The sequence below is a fragment of the Cryptomeria japonica genome, chromosome 1, assembly GCF_030272615.1.
Source record: "Cryptomeria japonica chromosome 1, Sugi_1.0, whole genome shotgun sequence".
Classification (NCBI taxonomy): Eukaryota; Viridiplantae; Streptophyta; class Pinopsida; order Cupressales; family Cupressaceae; genus Cryptomeria; species Cryptomeria japonica.
Window position 1 is genome coordinate 272,402,314 of NC_081405.1, and position 15,949 is coordinate 272,418,262.

The window sequence follows — 15,949 nt, forward strand, 5'->3', positions numbered from 1 at the left end:
TCCCTGATAGTCTCATGGATAAAATCACTTCATCCCTTCACCTGGCAATTGTTGGACGTTTCTTCTCCTTCAAACCATCTATTGACATGGTTAGGCGATGGGCTAAGGCAAGATGGAAGTTAAAGGGAAGTGTTGATATCTTTGCTATGCCTGGAGGTCTCTTCCTTTTCAAGTTTATTGCGGAGGAAGACCTGATCTTCGTCCTTTCAGGTTCTTGGGCCTATGGAAAGCATATTATAACTCTTGCTAAATGGAAGCCAGGGTTTGACCCATCAACTGAACTCAACCACATGGCTCCTGTTTGAGTTAGGCTCCTTAGCCACCCGCTGGAATTTTGGGAGAAAACAGATCTTTCGTCGGATTGGGAATTCGTTCGGCAACTATGTTACAGCGGATTCGGTCACCCTTGCTAAATCCAGGTTGGTTTATGCCCATTTATGTGTTAATATTGCTATTAACAAAGTGCTTCCCAACTTTGTTTCCCTAAACTCAAAGTGGGGAAATGGTCCTAGACCATTGGATATGAAAATGCTTCTCTTTTTTGTCAGAAATGTGCTAAGCAAGGGCATACGTTTGTTGATTGTAAGGCCCCGATGACTGTTGAACCCAAGCTTAAAGAGAAGGCTATTTTAGGATGATCCCATCAGCCCAAGTGCACCCTCTTCTTTAGCCCCTTTGGGACTGCCTAATGTGTGTGAGATCTCTGATGATTACCCCCACACTGATAAGTTCCTAGATATTATAAAAACCCTTGTCGATCCAGTGAAGAAATCTAGTCCAGTGGCACCTCTTGAAGATGGAGAAATTCCCCCAGTTATTAGCCTACAACTATCCCCTGGTCCTTCTACCTCCCCCTCCTTGGCTATGGTTAATGGCTACCTCTCCCCTAGGCCTTCTGTTAAAGCTAACCCCATGCCTCCCCAAGCCCCCTTTAATCTTTGTGGTGTTAAGTCTTCCCCAGGTGGAACTAATCTATTAAGTTTCACAACCCCTCACTATCCCCCTAGCAGTTCGGGGATTTTGGAGGAAGTGGCTAAATCTCCCCTGCTGACATCTAATGTGAAGTTATCCCCTTCCCGTTCCACCTCTGTGGATAATGAGGATTGGTTGACATAGACGAAAAAAACTAGACCTAAGAAGGCAGATGTGGGCATTGACAACAAAGTTGGAAGACCAACTGAGAGAGTGTTGAGACATAAAGTTATGGCAAGGGATATTGCAAGGGGTAGACAGTTGACCCTTGATGGAATCAACAAAACTAAGAAATGAAGTTCCTCTCCTGGAACATAAGGGGACTCAACAGTCCCCAACAACAATTTGCTATAAAACAATATATCTTATAGATGAAATTAGATATTTGTCTACTTCAGGAAGTCAAAATGTCTTACCAAACGTTTGCAACCACTATTGGCAAACTTTGGCCAGGGGTTGTCTTTTTGTATGTTGAGGCGTTGGGAGCGTGTGGTGGAATTGTTACCCTTTGGGACCCCTGCAAAGTCCAATGAAAGGTCTATGTAAGCTCATAGAACTTCCTGGTGGTTACTTTTCAATATGGTGATCTCTGTTGGCACCTGTTCAATATATATGCCCCCAATTCCAAAGTGGGAAGGCGTCTGGTGTGGGAGGAAATTTCTAAGCTCATCCTTGACGATCATAATTCTCATTACATGTTGGCTAGTGATTTCAACACCCCTCTCTACCAGTCTGAGAAATGTGGGGGACTTGTGGATTTTTTTGATAGCATGGGAGATCTTGCTAATCTTATAAATGCTACTAGCCTCTTTGATCTTGATCTTTAGGGTGTCCCCTTCACTTGGTCAAATAATAGGAAAGGGAACCACCTAATTTAAGTCAGTTTGGATAGATTTCTTGTCTCTACCAAATGGGATATTGGTCACAACTCCTATCTAAGGACCCTCCCAAGGACCGCTTCTGATCATAGCCCTCTCCTCCTCCACTGGACTAATAGACCCCCCTTGGGTCCTTCCCCCTTCCAATATGAGATCATGTGGGCCTCCCACCTGGATTTCAGAGATTTGGTCAGGGGCTGGTGGGCCACCTTGGTCCAAGGGACTGTGATGTTCAGAATTACTAAGAAACAGAATCTCATCCGAAGGGAAGTGAAAGGATGGAATAAAGCGAACTTTGGTGACATCTTCAAAAAGAAGAATGATCTATGCTCCAGACTTGAACAGTTCCAAAGCAACATGGACTCAGGTGACCCCCCTCACTCTCTCCTCATTGAAGTGGAAGAATGCATAAAGAATTGGAAGGAAATCCTTTCTAAGGAGGAAATCTATTGGAAGCAAAGATCCAGAATTCAGTGGTTGAAGGAGGGTGACATAAACTCGGCTGTCTTTCACCACTCAACTAGCATTCACAAAAAGAGAAACTTGATCAAATGCCTAAAAGACGACATTGGTCAGGAGATCATTGGTGAATCCCATATTGGTCAAACTGCTACTGAATTCTTCATCTATATGCATGCTGAGTCCGGAAGAGGTAATGAGGCCTTTCAATACAGGCTCCTAAGCAAGCTCCCTAATGCCATTGGGGAGGAGGATAATTGTCAACTCCTTTCTCCAATTTCCTCGAAGGAGGTCCATTTGGCTATCTTTGAGATGGGTGCTTTCAAGACCCTGGGTCTGGATGGCTTCCCCCTGACTATATTCCAAGAATTTTGGGATATTGTTAGTTATAATGTCACTATAGCAGTGAAGGATTTCTTTAGGATTGGTAAATTATTGAAAAAGCTTAATAGCACCTACATTGTTCTCGTCCCCAAGTCTCTAGACTCCAATTGCATGACGGATTTTCGGCCTATAAGCCTCTTCAATTCTATTTACAAGATCATCTCCAAGGTCTTGGTGAATAGAATTAAGTCGCTACTATCTATGTTTATCAACCCCTCCCAAAAAGGCTTTGTCCCAGGTCATCAAACCTTGGATGTGGCCATTGCTACTCATGAAATTATTCACTCCATGGATAGAAGCAGAATTCCAGGTATGGCCTTTAAACTCGACATCTCAAAATCTTATGATAAAGTCAACTGATGCTTCCTATTCAAACCTCTCTCAAAATTGGGCTTCAATAAAAAAATTGTTGATATGATACGACAATGTGTTTCTACAGTTTAGTTCTTCATCTTGATCGATGGGATTCCTAGGGGCCACTTTAAAGCTAGAAAAGGTATTCGAAAGGGAGATCCCCTGTCCCTTTATCTTTTTATTATGATTGCTGAAGTTTTGGGTAGGAATGTGGTGGATTTGATGGCCAATGGAAGACTGCAGGGGTTCAAAGCGGCTTCTACTATTCCCCCCTTTGTGATTCAACAATTCGTGGATGATACCTTTCATTTTGGTAAATCCTCCGTGATTGAGGCTAATCACTGAAAAAATTTGCTGGCTAACTATGCCTCTTCTTCAGGGTAATGTATCAACTATGATAAAAGTAATCTCTTCTTCTTCAACACCCCCTTGGACCTTCAGACTAAATCCTTAATATATTTGGGTGTAAGTTTGCTATTCTTCCTGGGACTTACCTGGGTCTCCCCCTCACTGTTAAAGAGGTTACCCCTGCGTTCTGGAATACTATCCTTGAAAGAATACAGACGAAACTTGCTGGATGGAAGGGCAAATTCCTTAGTAGTGCGGGGAAGCTCCAACTCCTTGCTACTTCCCTCCAGGGCATCCTTGTGTACTTCCTTTCGCTGCTCAAAATCTCTAGTGCTATGGGGGACAAGCTTGAGAAGATCCAAAGAACTTTCCTCTGGACGGGTATGGAGGAAAAGAAACGCCTCTCTCTGGTTAACTAGGATATTGTTTGCTTACCCAAGACTATGGGGGGTCTTGGTATCAGAAAGATAAATGCCTTGAATAAGGCCTTAATTGCTAAAGTGGGTTGGATCCGTGCTAAAGGTGAGGCAGACTGGTGTAACATTATCAAGGCTAAGTATTTGGAAAGGGAACAATTTTGCATTAATTTGAGTTCTGGTGGCTTACCTCATGGGTCAAAATTATGGAACAACATCCCGAAGCTTAGATCTGTTATCAGAGAGGGACTGAAGTGGCAGATTGGAAATGGTAGGAAGATTAGGTTCCAGAAGGACTATTGGTTGGATGATGAACCTTTGGGTGAATCTCGATTCTGCCAACTAATGAACTCCCTACAGGTTCACTTTGGTGATTATATTGCTGACTACATTGTGTCGGGAAGAGGAAGGGGGAAGAACATCTCCCTGATCTTTACTGATCGGCCTAACCTGTTGCCTACTGCCTTTGATATCCAGGATCTCATGCTTGCGTGCAGGGTACCTCTATCTCCCCATGAGGATAAATTCATCTGGAAAGGGACCCAATCGGGGGAGTTCTCGGTCAAGTATGCTTACAGACAACTCTTGAGACCCATTGATGATGTTGAATGCTGGACAAAGATATGGAACCTGCAACTTATTCCAAAAATTAATTTCTTCTGGTGGTCCCTTATGCATGACATTTTTTTGACTCAAGATAATTTGAGAAGGAGGGGATTCCAACTTCCCAACAAATGTGTCTTATGTAAATCTGAGGAGAAATCTATCGGTCATATTTTCATCCACTGCCCTTTCGCTTGGCACCTGTGGGCCATTACCCTTGAAAAATGTGGTATACAATGGGTTTTTCATGAGAACATTCATCAGTTTGTTAATGGATGGTCACCTCCTACCCACCACCCCCTGGTTATTCAGCTATGGAGGCAGGTCCCTCCTCATATCTGCTGGAGTGTTTGGAAAGAAAGAAATAATAGAATTTTCAGAGATGTTGAAACCTCCCCTTTTAATGTTTTTTCTAGCTGTTTCAAAATGCTTATGGACAATATCTCCGTGACTAGGTGGAAAACCCCCTCCAATCCTCCTAACCCGACTGATAGAAGAATTGCGGAACTCTGGAAGCTCTCCTCAGAGTTTAATTTCTTCAACAACACTTCAAAGATCAACAAAAAAAAGGACCAAATGGTTAGCCTCAAATCCCTCTTGGCATAAACTAAATTTTGATGGATCAGCTCAAAATACCTAACAAGCGGGAGGTGGTGTTATTCGTGATCATCAAGGGACTACTATTACTACCTATGTGGGTAGCCTGAAGAATCATACTGTCACTCAAATTGAGGGAATGGCTCTCCTATTGGGGTTGAAGCTCACCACTACTATAGGTATTCGACAACTGGAAATTGAAGGTGATTCTAAAGTAATTATGGAAGTTGTCAGTGGTAGATCTGTAGCGGGTTGGAAAGTGGAATCTATTTTGAGGGATGCAAGAATATTTCTGGCTAACCTTGACTATTTCACTATCCATCACATTTTCAGAGAAGGGAATGCAACTACTGACTCTATGGCTATTGTTGGAAGGTTGCAAGACGACTTACGATGTTGGAGGAACATTGATATGCTGCCAGTGATCACCAAGGAGATCTCAGAGAAAAAACTATCTTAATGACGAGTCTTTCTAATTGTAATCTGATGAAGAGCATTAATTTTAAAATTTTGAATTTGGAGTGGGAACCCGCCCATCATGGGTTGGAGTTTCCATGTAGTTTCATATGGCCTTGTCATCAGTCTCAAGGGGGTTTAAATAATGATGATACTTATTGGCGAAGTATTGATATCGGGAAAGGCAATTTTTTATTTATCATCCGAACGAATGTCATTGGCGGTGATGAAGGCAATAATTGGGCTCAACTAAGTCACATTGGGCGGATTGATGGCTCACACGAGCGTAATAGATTTCGTGATGGGGAAATCTGTTTAAACACAACTTGCAATAATTACGGTGATTATCGCATGATTTTATTATAGAATTTGTTGAGTTTGCTTCTAGACTCTGCTTCTGATCTTGAACAACTTTGTATCCTCGCTGCCCTGTTTTTCATTTTCACTTCTAGGTTGGAGGAAACGATCATGTGGGGTGATAGACTGAGACTTGAACTTGATAAAATAGATGAATTCAAAACCAGGCCAACGGTTTGGTTTGTGTGCTCGGAAGGAGGCATCGATAAATTTATGGAGAGCATGAAAGGAAATGACGAGAGGCTATCGAAGCAGTTTGTGGCTTCCTGAGAGGACAGAAGGGTCAATATGGGTGGAATCTCATTCGAAGTTAACGAAGATGTGATTTCTCAGTCGACGGGCCTGTCCATGGAGGGTAGGAAATTGAAGAAATAGATCCGCATATCGGACACCACCAGCCTAAACTAGTTTTTCCGCGATGGGGAAAATCCTGTGAAGCGGGTTGGTGGTTTCAACCGCGAAGAGCTTCCACCACCTTAGGACGAGGTCTACTACATCATCATGAAGTATTTCACTCTAGAAGGACGGTATGGGGTTTTCTACTACTATCACCTCCCTTTCCTTAACCATCTTAGGAATAAGGATCTTATTTCCATCCCCTTTTTTTTTGCTGTTGTATTATATGGATTCTAATGTGAGAGATATTGCTGAAGCCAAGAAGAAAGGCAAGGATTTTACTACTCTCCACCAAGGCCTTATCCTCCACCTTTACAATTTCCACTTGGTCCTCTGTCCTCCTCACACGATTTCGGTCCAGAATGTGCCTAAAAGCCACTCTCCGGCCATAGCTGCTGCCAACCCTGACACAAGCTCTCCTCGGTTGCCCAAACCTGGCTCCTCCAGTAAGAAAAATAAAAAGCGTGCATGCCACTCAGAGGATTTAAAACCCCCCAAGAAAGTGAGAATCCCAGAAATCGACTCCGATGTGTAGATTATAGACGAAGCTAACACTACCCGTTGCTTTGTGAGATTGGAATCCAAATCCTTGGAGAAAACCTTAAAGGACTCCTCATCCCATGATACTGGGAATTCCATCCCCTTTGGTAATGCGGCCCCATTTCATTCCACCTCGACCCCTCATTCTGCAAGCTCCACCCATGTGTTTGAGAGCCCTAAAAATTCCATGAGCCCGAATGCCGGTCCCAAATCCCGGGTAAACTCTCTGTCCCCTACTCCCAAGTTTGAAAAGATGGTGGTGGTGGAGGAAGTGAGCAGCATCAAGGAGGAAGCAGAAGGCAAACTGACGGATTTGGAGAAGAAAGTGGACGACATGATCAAGAACTTGTAGGAAATTGCCAACAGAACGGAGGCCATTGAGAACAAGCTGCATGATGTCTCTAGGTTTGCACTGAATGTCATGCACAGCTCTGCGACCACTCTATGCCTCTTGCAGGAAAGCACCCTCAAAGGTAAAGTTAAGGAGGATGAGGACTATAAAGACCTCTTCAAATTCCTCACCAAAGAACGGGTAAGGAAGCTCCTCCCCAAGAGGAGCCATAGCAAAAAGAAGAGTTTTGTTTTCTATGGGTTGGTTTTTTGGTTTTTTGAATGGCCCTAATGGTCTTTCAGCTTATAGTTACGGTTACTGGTTAATCCTGGACTTAACTATCTTTTGCCATGCGTGGCATATTTTAACTGTGACTTTTATATACTTTGTTAATATGCGTAGTATGTTTAAAGTTTTTGATAGAGGAAAGTTTATGAGGCTTTGATTTTGTTGTTTCTCTGCTAACAGTTGTTTAGATGCTGTTATCTTGACTGTACCTAGGCCAACCCCCTAGTTTTGGCTGCTTTTAATATCAAAAGCATAGATTGAGAATTTAAAATATCATCTTATTAGGATATATTCTTGTTTATCCTTGGGTGACTAAGATTAATTCAAATGATTCTCACCCAAAATAATGATGGTCAACATCATCTTCACTATTGGTAACGAATTATAGGGACCACTTTAAAGTCTCTAAAATTTTCTATTTTAGTTAGAAATTGAACTTCCCTTATTTAGACCCTTGTTCTACTCATCTACTCTTTGTTTTAGTGTGAATGAGGTTATTTTCTATCTATTTATTAGGGGAAACCTATTCACAAGTTAAGTTTACTTAAGTCCTAGCTTGCATCTTAAGTTAGGTGTTAGTATCCTAACTTAGTTATCCTTATATCCCTAGTGTCATTTCTAGAAGTTCCTTAGAATGAGGCCATGTCTCATTATTTACTTTTAGTTATCTAGGAAATTAATATTTGCATCATGTATTTAATATTTGTATCAAGGGTAGTTGTTTTATTGCATAGGATTAAGACACGTGTCAACATCTTATGTAATTCTACGTCATACTTTACCTATATAAGCAAGGTCTGCTGCACGTTTGTATTCATAATCAACCATTATCAATATATGCATTATTGATACAAGTTATCTTGCCATTCTCTCCCGTGGAAGCTATTTTCATCTAGGAGGGATCCTTGGGGGTGTTGAGGAGTCACCTATCTACTCCTACATTGTAATAGAGCATACCAAGGCTACAAATATCTTCTTGTATTGGAGAGTGATCATATGGCTTAAAGATCATGATGGGTGCATTATGGGGTTTGATTGACCTCATGGTTGAATCCAGGACGTTGACGAAAGATTTTATTTTTATTTTATTTTTGTCAAAATTCAACATATTTTGTTCAAAATTATGAGGGTTTGAAGATAGGGCAAGTTACCAATCTGGAGGTAGCTAAACTTTTGGGGCACATTGGGGAAATATGTGTTGCAAGGTGTGTGCCCTTGGTCTCCTTGTGTTTTTCAACGCAATGCTCGGTTTGCAACATGGATTAACCGCCTCCCATTGATTCATTAAATCTCATAGTTGTATTGGGCATTAATAGGTCGATATTTTGGTGCAACGACAATTGTGTTTTTAAAAAATGGTATTAGAGTCTAGGGAATGGGTTCAAACCCCTCGCTTGCACTCGAAGAAAGATTGTTGCGAAGTGTGCGCCCTTAATCTCTTTTTGTTATACACTTTTTCCTAAAAGACTTCAAATTATTTAATTTTTAATTTTTTTTCTTACCATTATTGCCATTGTTTGGGTTAGTACAATCCATATGGTTCATACCATGCTTACACCAACATCGTCCTTTCCTGCATCAATCATTGGTCTATAGAAATAAGGCACATTCTGTGCAATATTCTGCGCCTGCGTACCTCCTGCAGAATATCCATGTCAGCATCATATTTCCCTCTCTGAATTGCGTGTCAAGTATGGTATTTGTCAATTTTTTTTTGCATATAATAATATTTTATTTTTGTCGACTTTTTCTATTTGGCGTTGGTCGATTCTTATGCCGTCAATTTTATAAAATGGTGGGTTTGTTTTAAAGTTTTCGTCGTTGCATTTGAATATGGGTGAAGTCAAAAATTTTTGAGTACAAGAATATGGAGCATTACTTTTTCAATTAAGAAATACAACATGTGTCAAGAGTAGTCAAGTGAAAAACCCACATTTGAAACTCAATTTTTTAAAGAGGTTAGCACATTGTGGGCTTATAAAAAAAAACTAAATTTTAAATGTCTAAAACATAGTTTAGAAAAATATTGTAGTTCAAAATCTAGGCAAACCTTAGTGTTAGAAAAATAGGCCAAGGCTTGGGCTTAAGTGGACGTGAAACATGTTATGAGAATAGACACATAAGCATGTTTAAAACATAATGTAAAATTGTGAAAATATCAATTTTTATGTCGAGAGGCATCTACAATGACATACAAATATCCGTAAACAAAAAAGTGATTTTGAATAAATCTGACATGTAGATGATAGGTAAATGGATGCATGTTTTAGTTTCTCTATAAGTATTATTTTATTACTTTGAATAAAAGAGAATCATTGCCACTTGTCTCTAAGTATATGAAACTGTTACATCTTTAATGAGAGTGAAAGAGTGCAACATTATTTAGCTCCATGTCCTTCTTGACAACTAATAAACATGCAAGACAATTATGTGATATATCTGGGCATTATTTTACATATATCTTTTTAGAATATAAGTATATACTAGTTATAAGTTGTGCTTCGAATTCACCTAAATCCAACGCTATCATTGGACTCACGTCGCATATTCTCTTCTCTGGAGTATAATTTAGCCCACCTTTTACATAGGTTCAATTGTGCGTTCACTTTACATCAAAAATGTTTACCCTAGAATTTTTTTGTCCTGAAATGTTTATGCTGGAAAATGTTTACACCTCTATGCTGCCATTATAGACCCTCTCGGCTAATAAATTTTTATTATTGGGATTATAAGTTTTTTCAAAAGCATATTTTAGATTAATTATGCTGTGAGGTATCTACAATGACATCCAAATGTCTGTTAACAAAAATCCATTTTTGAAACAATTTGACATGCAAAAGACAGGTAAATGCATGAAATATGCCACGTTTCAACTTTTGTGGACGTGTTATTTAATTACTCCAAATAAAATAGAACCCTTGCCATTTGTCTCCAGCTAGATTCACAACTTTTTGCATGCTGGACTTTAATGGATTTGTATTCTTAGTGTTTAGTATTTTAGAAGAACATTTATTTTAGAAATGGTTCTCTTCTATTATAATATATCTCTCGATATATTTTACATATTATTTTTAAATATAGGTATACTAGTTTACTTACAATCCTTGTCAACTCCTAGAAGGAGAGATATTAATGAAGGTTATACTAGTTATGCCGCGAGGCATCTACAATGACATCAAAATGTCCATAAACAAAAATTTAATTTTGAAACAATTTGACATGCAAATGATGGGTAAATGCATGAAATATGCCATCTTTTGGTTTTTGCGGAGGTGTTATTTGATTACTCCAAATAAAATAGAACCCTTGCCACTTGTCTCCAACTATATGAAATCGTTACATTCAAATGATAGTGGAAGGGTGCCATAATATGTAAAAGGGAACAATCAATAAAATCAAGTAGCGTTGAGAGGTTAATGGAGGAGTGGTCTTGGCATAGTCAGTATTTGACGAATCTAAATTCCAGGTTCATGCTATCGTCTTAAATAATGCACAGACTTAAGCAACTCTATTATTATCCATATTTTTGAAACTCTTGTATACTAATAATATTGCTGCAATCATGAGATTCCTTTCTATTACATGATATCTCTCAGCATAGTTTACCTAAATTTTTAAAATATAGATATAGTAGTATACTTATATTTAAAAAATATATGTAAAATATGTCGAGAGATATCTTATAATAGAAGAGAATCATCTATAAAATAAATGTTCTTCTAAAATACTAAACACTAAGAATACAAATCCATTAAAGTCCCGCATGCAAAAAGTTGTGAATCTAGCTGGAGACAAGTGGCGAGGGTTCTATTTTATTTGGAGTAATAAAATAACACCTCCACAAAAGATGAAACATGGCATATTTCATGCATTTACCTATCATTTGCATGTCAAATTGTTTCAAAAATGGATTTTTGTTTATGGACATTTTGATGTCATTGTAGATGCCTCTCGGCACAACTAGTATACCTATATTTAAAAAATATATGTAAAATATGCCGAGAGTGAATCTAGCAGGAGACAAGTGGCCAAGGTTCTATTTTATTTGGAGTAATAAAGTAACACCTCCACAAAAGCTGAAACATGGCATATTTCATGCATTTACTTGTCATTTGCATGTCAAATTGTTTCAAAAATGGATTTTTGTTTACGAAAATTTTGATGTCATTGTAGATGCCTCTCAAGATAACTCGCCATAATAATGTGTGTGTATTACAATAAATAAGATTTTAAGTACAACCAATTCAATATATGATAAAAAGTGTTACAATTTTTATTAATATAAAATAAACTTATCTAATAATTTATTCCTCTTTAAAAATAAAAATACATTAACAAATATAAATTTATGATACATTTAGTCTTCTTCAAATTTTCTCAATTTCATATTAAACATTATAACAAAAATATATACAAAATAACTCTTTGTTTTCGTTATATTAATAAATATTTTTCACCTTCATTTTCATTTTTTTATTCCTTTTATCATGATATAATAATAACTTATACAATTTTTTTTTAAATGCTTATCATTTTTCTACTTTTCATTAAGTATAATGTGAAATGAAAATGCATACAATCAAATCCAATAAAAACTTCCTTATACAAGTGTTATTGTTATGTTCATAAACAAAATCTAATGAAAAACTTTGAAGCTGGCCTCAACCTGAACACACAAAACCAGGCATAAAACTTAAAATAAAATAGTAGTCAAGTTGTAGCATGATGTTTACACAAGACCTGGCCTCGTAGATATTATCTGTTTGCATGGAACCCTCGTACGGACTGCTTATGTGCCTGGGGTCAAGGCACATATTATTTCTGCTCTATATTTCAACAGTACTCTTAATACATGTTGATACAAATCATTATACAATACAAGAAACTTATAATTAATAAGTCGAAATGGTTTCTTAATCCTCTTATGCTGAAGCATAAACTCTTAGGAAGCTTCCATAATTCTCTGGAACTTTCCAATCACTAAGCATAGTTATCTATGCATGGCTTGACTTGGTGGAGCTGCCATGCCAGTTTTAGGCAGTGGTCTTTCTTGATTTCCAGCCCATCCTATACAAAATACCATTTTAATAGCCCACTTTAAGTACAGTCTTATCAAAACCATCTACAATATTGAAAAAATGAAGAGAGATTGTGAAACAATATAAAATATCATACCAAGGCCTGGATGCAGTCCTCTACTTTTAAGCTCCCTGTATTCCTGACACAATGCACAGGGCAAAAACAAAAAATGAACCAGGGCGTCCATTATTGGAGCTTCCTCTAAATTGTATTTCTTTCTTAGCCTTGTTCTGTATGAGAATGTATATATCCAAGGACATGCTATCATGATGGAGAACATAGATCCAGCCATGGCACAAGCTGCAAAAAGACAAGTACATAAATTAAGTACCCAAATGTTCCAATAATGATTTATTCAGGAATTTCAGTTGTTTCAAATATTATTTTCAAAATTATAAATGGGGAATTTCCAATTTAAAATATTATTTTCATTTTAAACATATAAGAAAACAGATTACAATTATTTGGTACTGTCTATTCAGATATCATAATTTACATTTGACTGTATTTATTAATTAATTTAAAATTAAAATATAACATATTTTTATTTTCAATTAATTAATAAATGTGATCAATTGTACACGCTGATATCTGAATAGATGTTTCCCGACTCTTCATAATAGAATTGAAAAGATACAACTCCAAAGTTCCTACCCTAATTATATTCAAATGAGAAAGGTGAGATTGACATTTTAGTGATCTAAATATAATCATAAGAAATAGACTGGGTGATAACATAATGTCAGAGTTGTGATTTTTATTTTGGTCAAAACTAAACTAACAAATATAATGAGTTGACATTAATAATCTGTATCATTCAAAAGATTGTTTTATTTCAATTATGTATGTTTTTTAATCTAAATTTTGGATAACTCTCAATGATTGATCCTTTTTCTGATGATAGATCACTGAATATGATCTAAAACGTCATTTCAAAAACATATAGAATTAATTTCAAAAACAATCTTTTGAAAGGTAATGAAATGAAATTGTATATAAATACAACTGTTCAAAACTGTTAAACATATTATATGAAAAATTTATCAATTAAACTATTTTAAGGAATATGAAAAGTAATATTAAAACTGATGAACCAGATATTTTTAACAGTGTGTCAAATTATGATACTAATATTAAAATTCATTCTTCTAAATTTTTGAGTTGAACTCATTAATCCATATTTTATGAGAATTCACTGTTTGAATTGAACTCATTAATCCATATTTTATGATCCATCTCTAATGAAAATCAAGATTGAGACTATCCAACGACCACTTTTAATCTTTAAAGAGGATAAGCTGTTGACTAAACAATACAAAGTTTTTCCAAATATAAAATGCTCAAAATTTCAGGAAGGTTTATGAGAAGTTAAGGCATGGAAGCTCACTAGTTTGGCCTTCGTCCACAATCTCTGCAATTTGGCCGAATGTAATACAAGGTGAAACAGCAGTTGCTGCGCCTGTCAACCAAAACATGACAATATTAGACGATCATCACTACATTACACTTAAAAATGATTATTCATGGAACAGAGAGAGAGATTGTAAATAATTTGCAGTACAATTGGTGTCATCTTGTTGGCAGTCGAAGAGGCCTGAGCTCCATCTTTGGCGGGGAGGCTGGTGAGCGAATGGAGATGGAGGTGGGTAAGGACTGTTCTGAGGTGGATAAGGAGGTTGGTAAGCAGTGGGATGAGGTGGGTATGCAGGGGGCGATCTGGATGAATTGTAAGTGCCATTATTGGGATTGGGATAAGCAGGAGAATATCCAGGGGACACTTTGGATGCATCATAAGGGCCATTATTGGGATTGGGATAAGCAGGAGAGTATCCAGGGGACACTTTGGATGCATCATAAGTGCCATTATTTTGATAAGGAGATGATTTGGGGGGCAAATTTGATGAATAATGGGTGCCATTATTGCGATTGGGATAAGAAGGGTATTCAGGGGGCACTGTGGATGAAGGATGGGTTCCATTATCAGGATTGGAATAAGATGGGTATTCAGGGGACACTGTGGATGGATCAGTGGTGGCATTATCAGGATTGGGATAAGATGGGTATTCAGGGGACTCTGTGGATGAATCTTGGGCACCATTGTTGATCTCCACATCAATATTAACAGTAGATTCTGAGTATGAATCTCCCATCTTCACAATTTCTGCTCTACTATGTTCTATGCAATTTTGACTTGAACAACAGACCTACCCTATGTATAAAATGTGTCTTGCCCCCGTCATTATATTGTGATGAGTAGTGATTGTCCACGCTGTGTGAACAGAAGTTGCTGTCATCGTTGAATTGCAGAGTTTTGACTTGTACGAATTTTGGGTGAGCTGGATTTGATTTGACTTTGAGATGGGCACGTTAGATTCCGCCATTTATGGCCAAGTAATGAAAACAACGTGAAGAGCCCGCAAGCTTTTTACCCTAAAAATGTAGCAACTTGTTCGTCAACGGCTCCATTCGAGTATCATATCGATTTGACCGTTGTTTTGTATTTTTAGATTTCCACACGTTTTTTCCGCCAGTTAAGGCCAACTAAGAAGCCGTACACAGACCAGAAGCATTGACTTGCTCATCAATGACTTCCTCCGAATATCAAATTGATTTGACGAGGGTTTCTATCTTTACATTTCCTTCAAGTTGGCAACTCTCCTCACAACAACGCCTATCAAAAATGTTGTTCTGAAGCAAAACTTAAAGTAACAACTTCTGAAACAATGAACAATATTAAACCATAACCATATCCTCCAGCTCTTGTTCAAATGAATGAACTCATCTAAATGTAAGCTCTTTGAAATATTTCAGCTCTTCATAAGAAACTTGTCACAACTTCGTGACATGGATTTCAATTTCTCACTTGAATAATATTAATTTAAAACCACAAATTCTATGAACACAATACATTTAAAAATATATTTAAATTATTTTCCATGAGATGGAAATTACACAAAATACTTGTCCTTAATAAAAACTGCATCCAAATTAAACAAGAGACGCAAAGCATCATGTTCCTGCCATTAGTTTAGAGTAGATAAAAGTACAGATGAAGATAGAGGGTGGAGGAAGAGAGAGAAATAGATAGAGAGATAGAGAGAGGTAGATGGAGAGTTATAATCCCCATAAAAACAAGTGATGCAATGTGTCAAGTTCCTACCAATAGTGTGGTTAGTTTAGAGTAGAAAATATAAAAGGATTTGGTTAGTGTAGAGATAGAGGGGGTGAGAGTGAGAGGAAGAAGGTGAAAAAGAAAAATAGTAAATAGAGGTATTGAGGGAGGCAAAGAAGAGGATAGAGGAGAAAGCATAAAAAAATAGAGATAGGGGTAGGGATTTTTTTTTTTTTTTTGTGTGTGTGTGTGAGAGAGAGAGAGAGAGAGAGAGAGAGAGAGAGAGAGAGAGAGAGAGAGAGAGAGAGAGAGAGAGAGAGAGAGAGAGAGAGAGAGAGGTGGGAGAGAGATATAAATATATAGAGAGGGAAAGATGTCC

The 15,949-nt window shown here is 37.6% G+C and overlaps 1 protein-coding gene across 1 annotated transcript; it reads right to left on the bottom strand.

The window, feature by feature from the left end:
• Positions 1-12,062: 12,062 nt before the first annotated feature.
• LOC131050251 (cell number regulator 3) lies at positions 12,063-14,657 on the bottom strand. The gene is made up of 4 exons (XM_057984441.2): positions 14,020-14,657; positions 13,846-13,917; positions 12,555-12,758; positions 12,063-12,446 (listed from the first exon to the last, which is right to left on the bottom strand). The coding sequence occupies exons 1-4, from the start codon at positions 14,606-14,608 to the stop codon at positions 12,370-12,372; spliced, it is 942 nt and encodes a 313-aa protein (XP_057840424.2). The 5' UTR covers positions 14,609-14,657; the 3' UTR covers positions 12,063-12,369.
• Positions 14,658-15,949: the final 1,292 nt, after the last annotated feature.

Excerpts from the sequence above, each read along its gene's own strand:
- LOC131050251 (XM_057984441.2), bottom strand. The coding sequence starts at position 14,608 with ATGGGAGATTCATACTCAGAATCTACTGTTAATATTGATGTGGAGATC. Across the intron at positions 13,918-14,019 it reads CCAACAAGATGACACCAATT|GCGCAGCAACTGCTGTTTCA; the intron begins GTACTGCAAATT and ends TTTGGTTGACAG. Across the intron at positions 12,447-12,554 it reads AGGACTGCATCCAGGCCTTG|GATGGGCTGGAAATCAAGAA; the intron begins GTATGATATTTT and ends TATTTTGTATAG.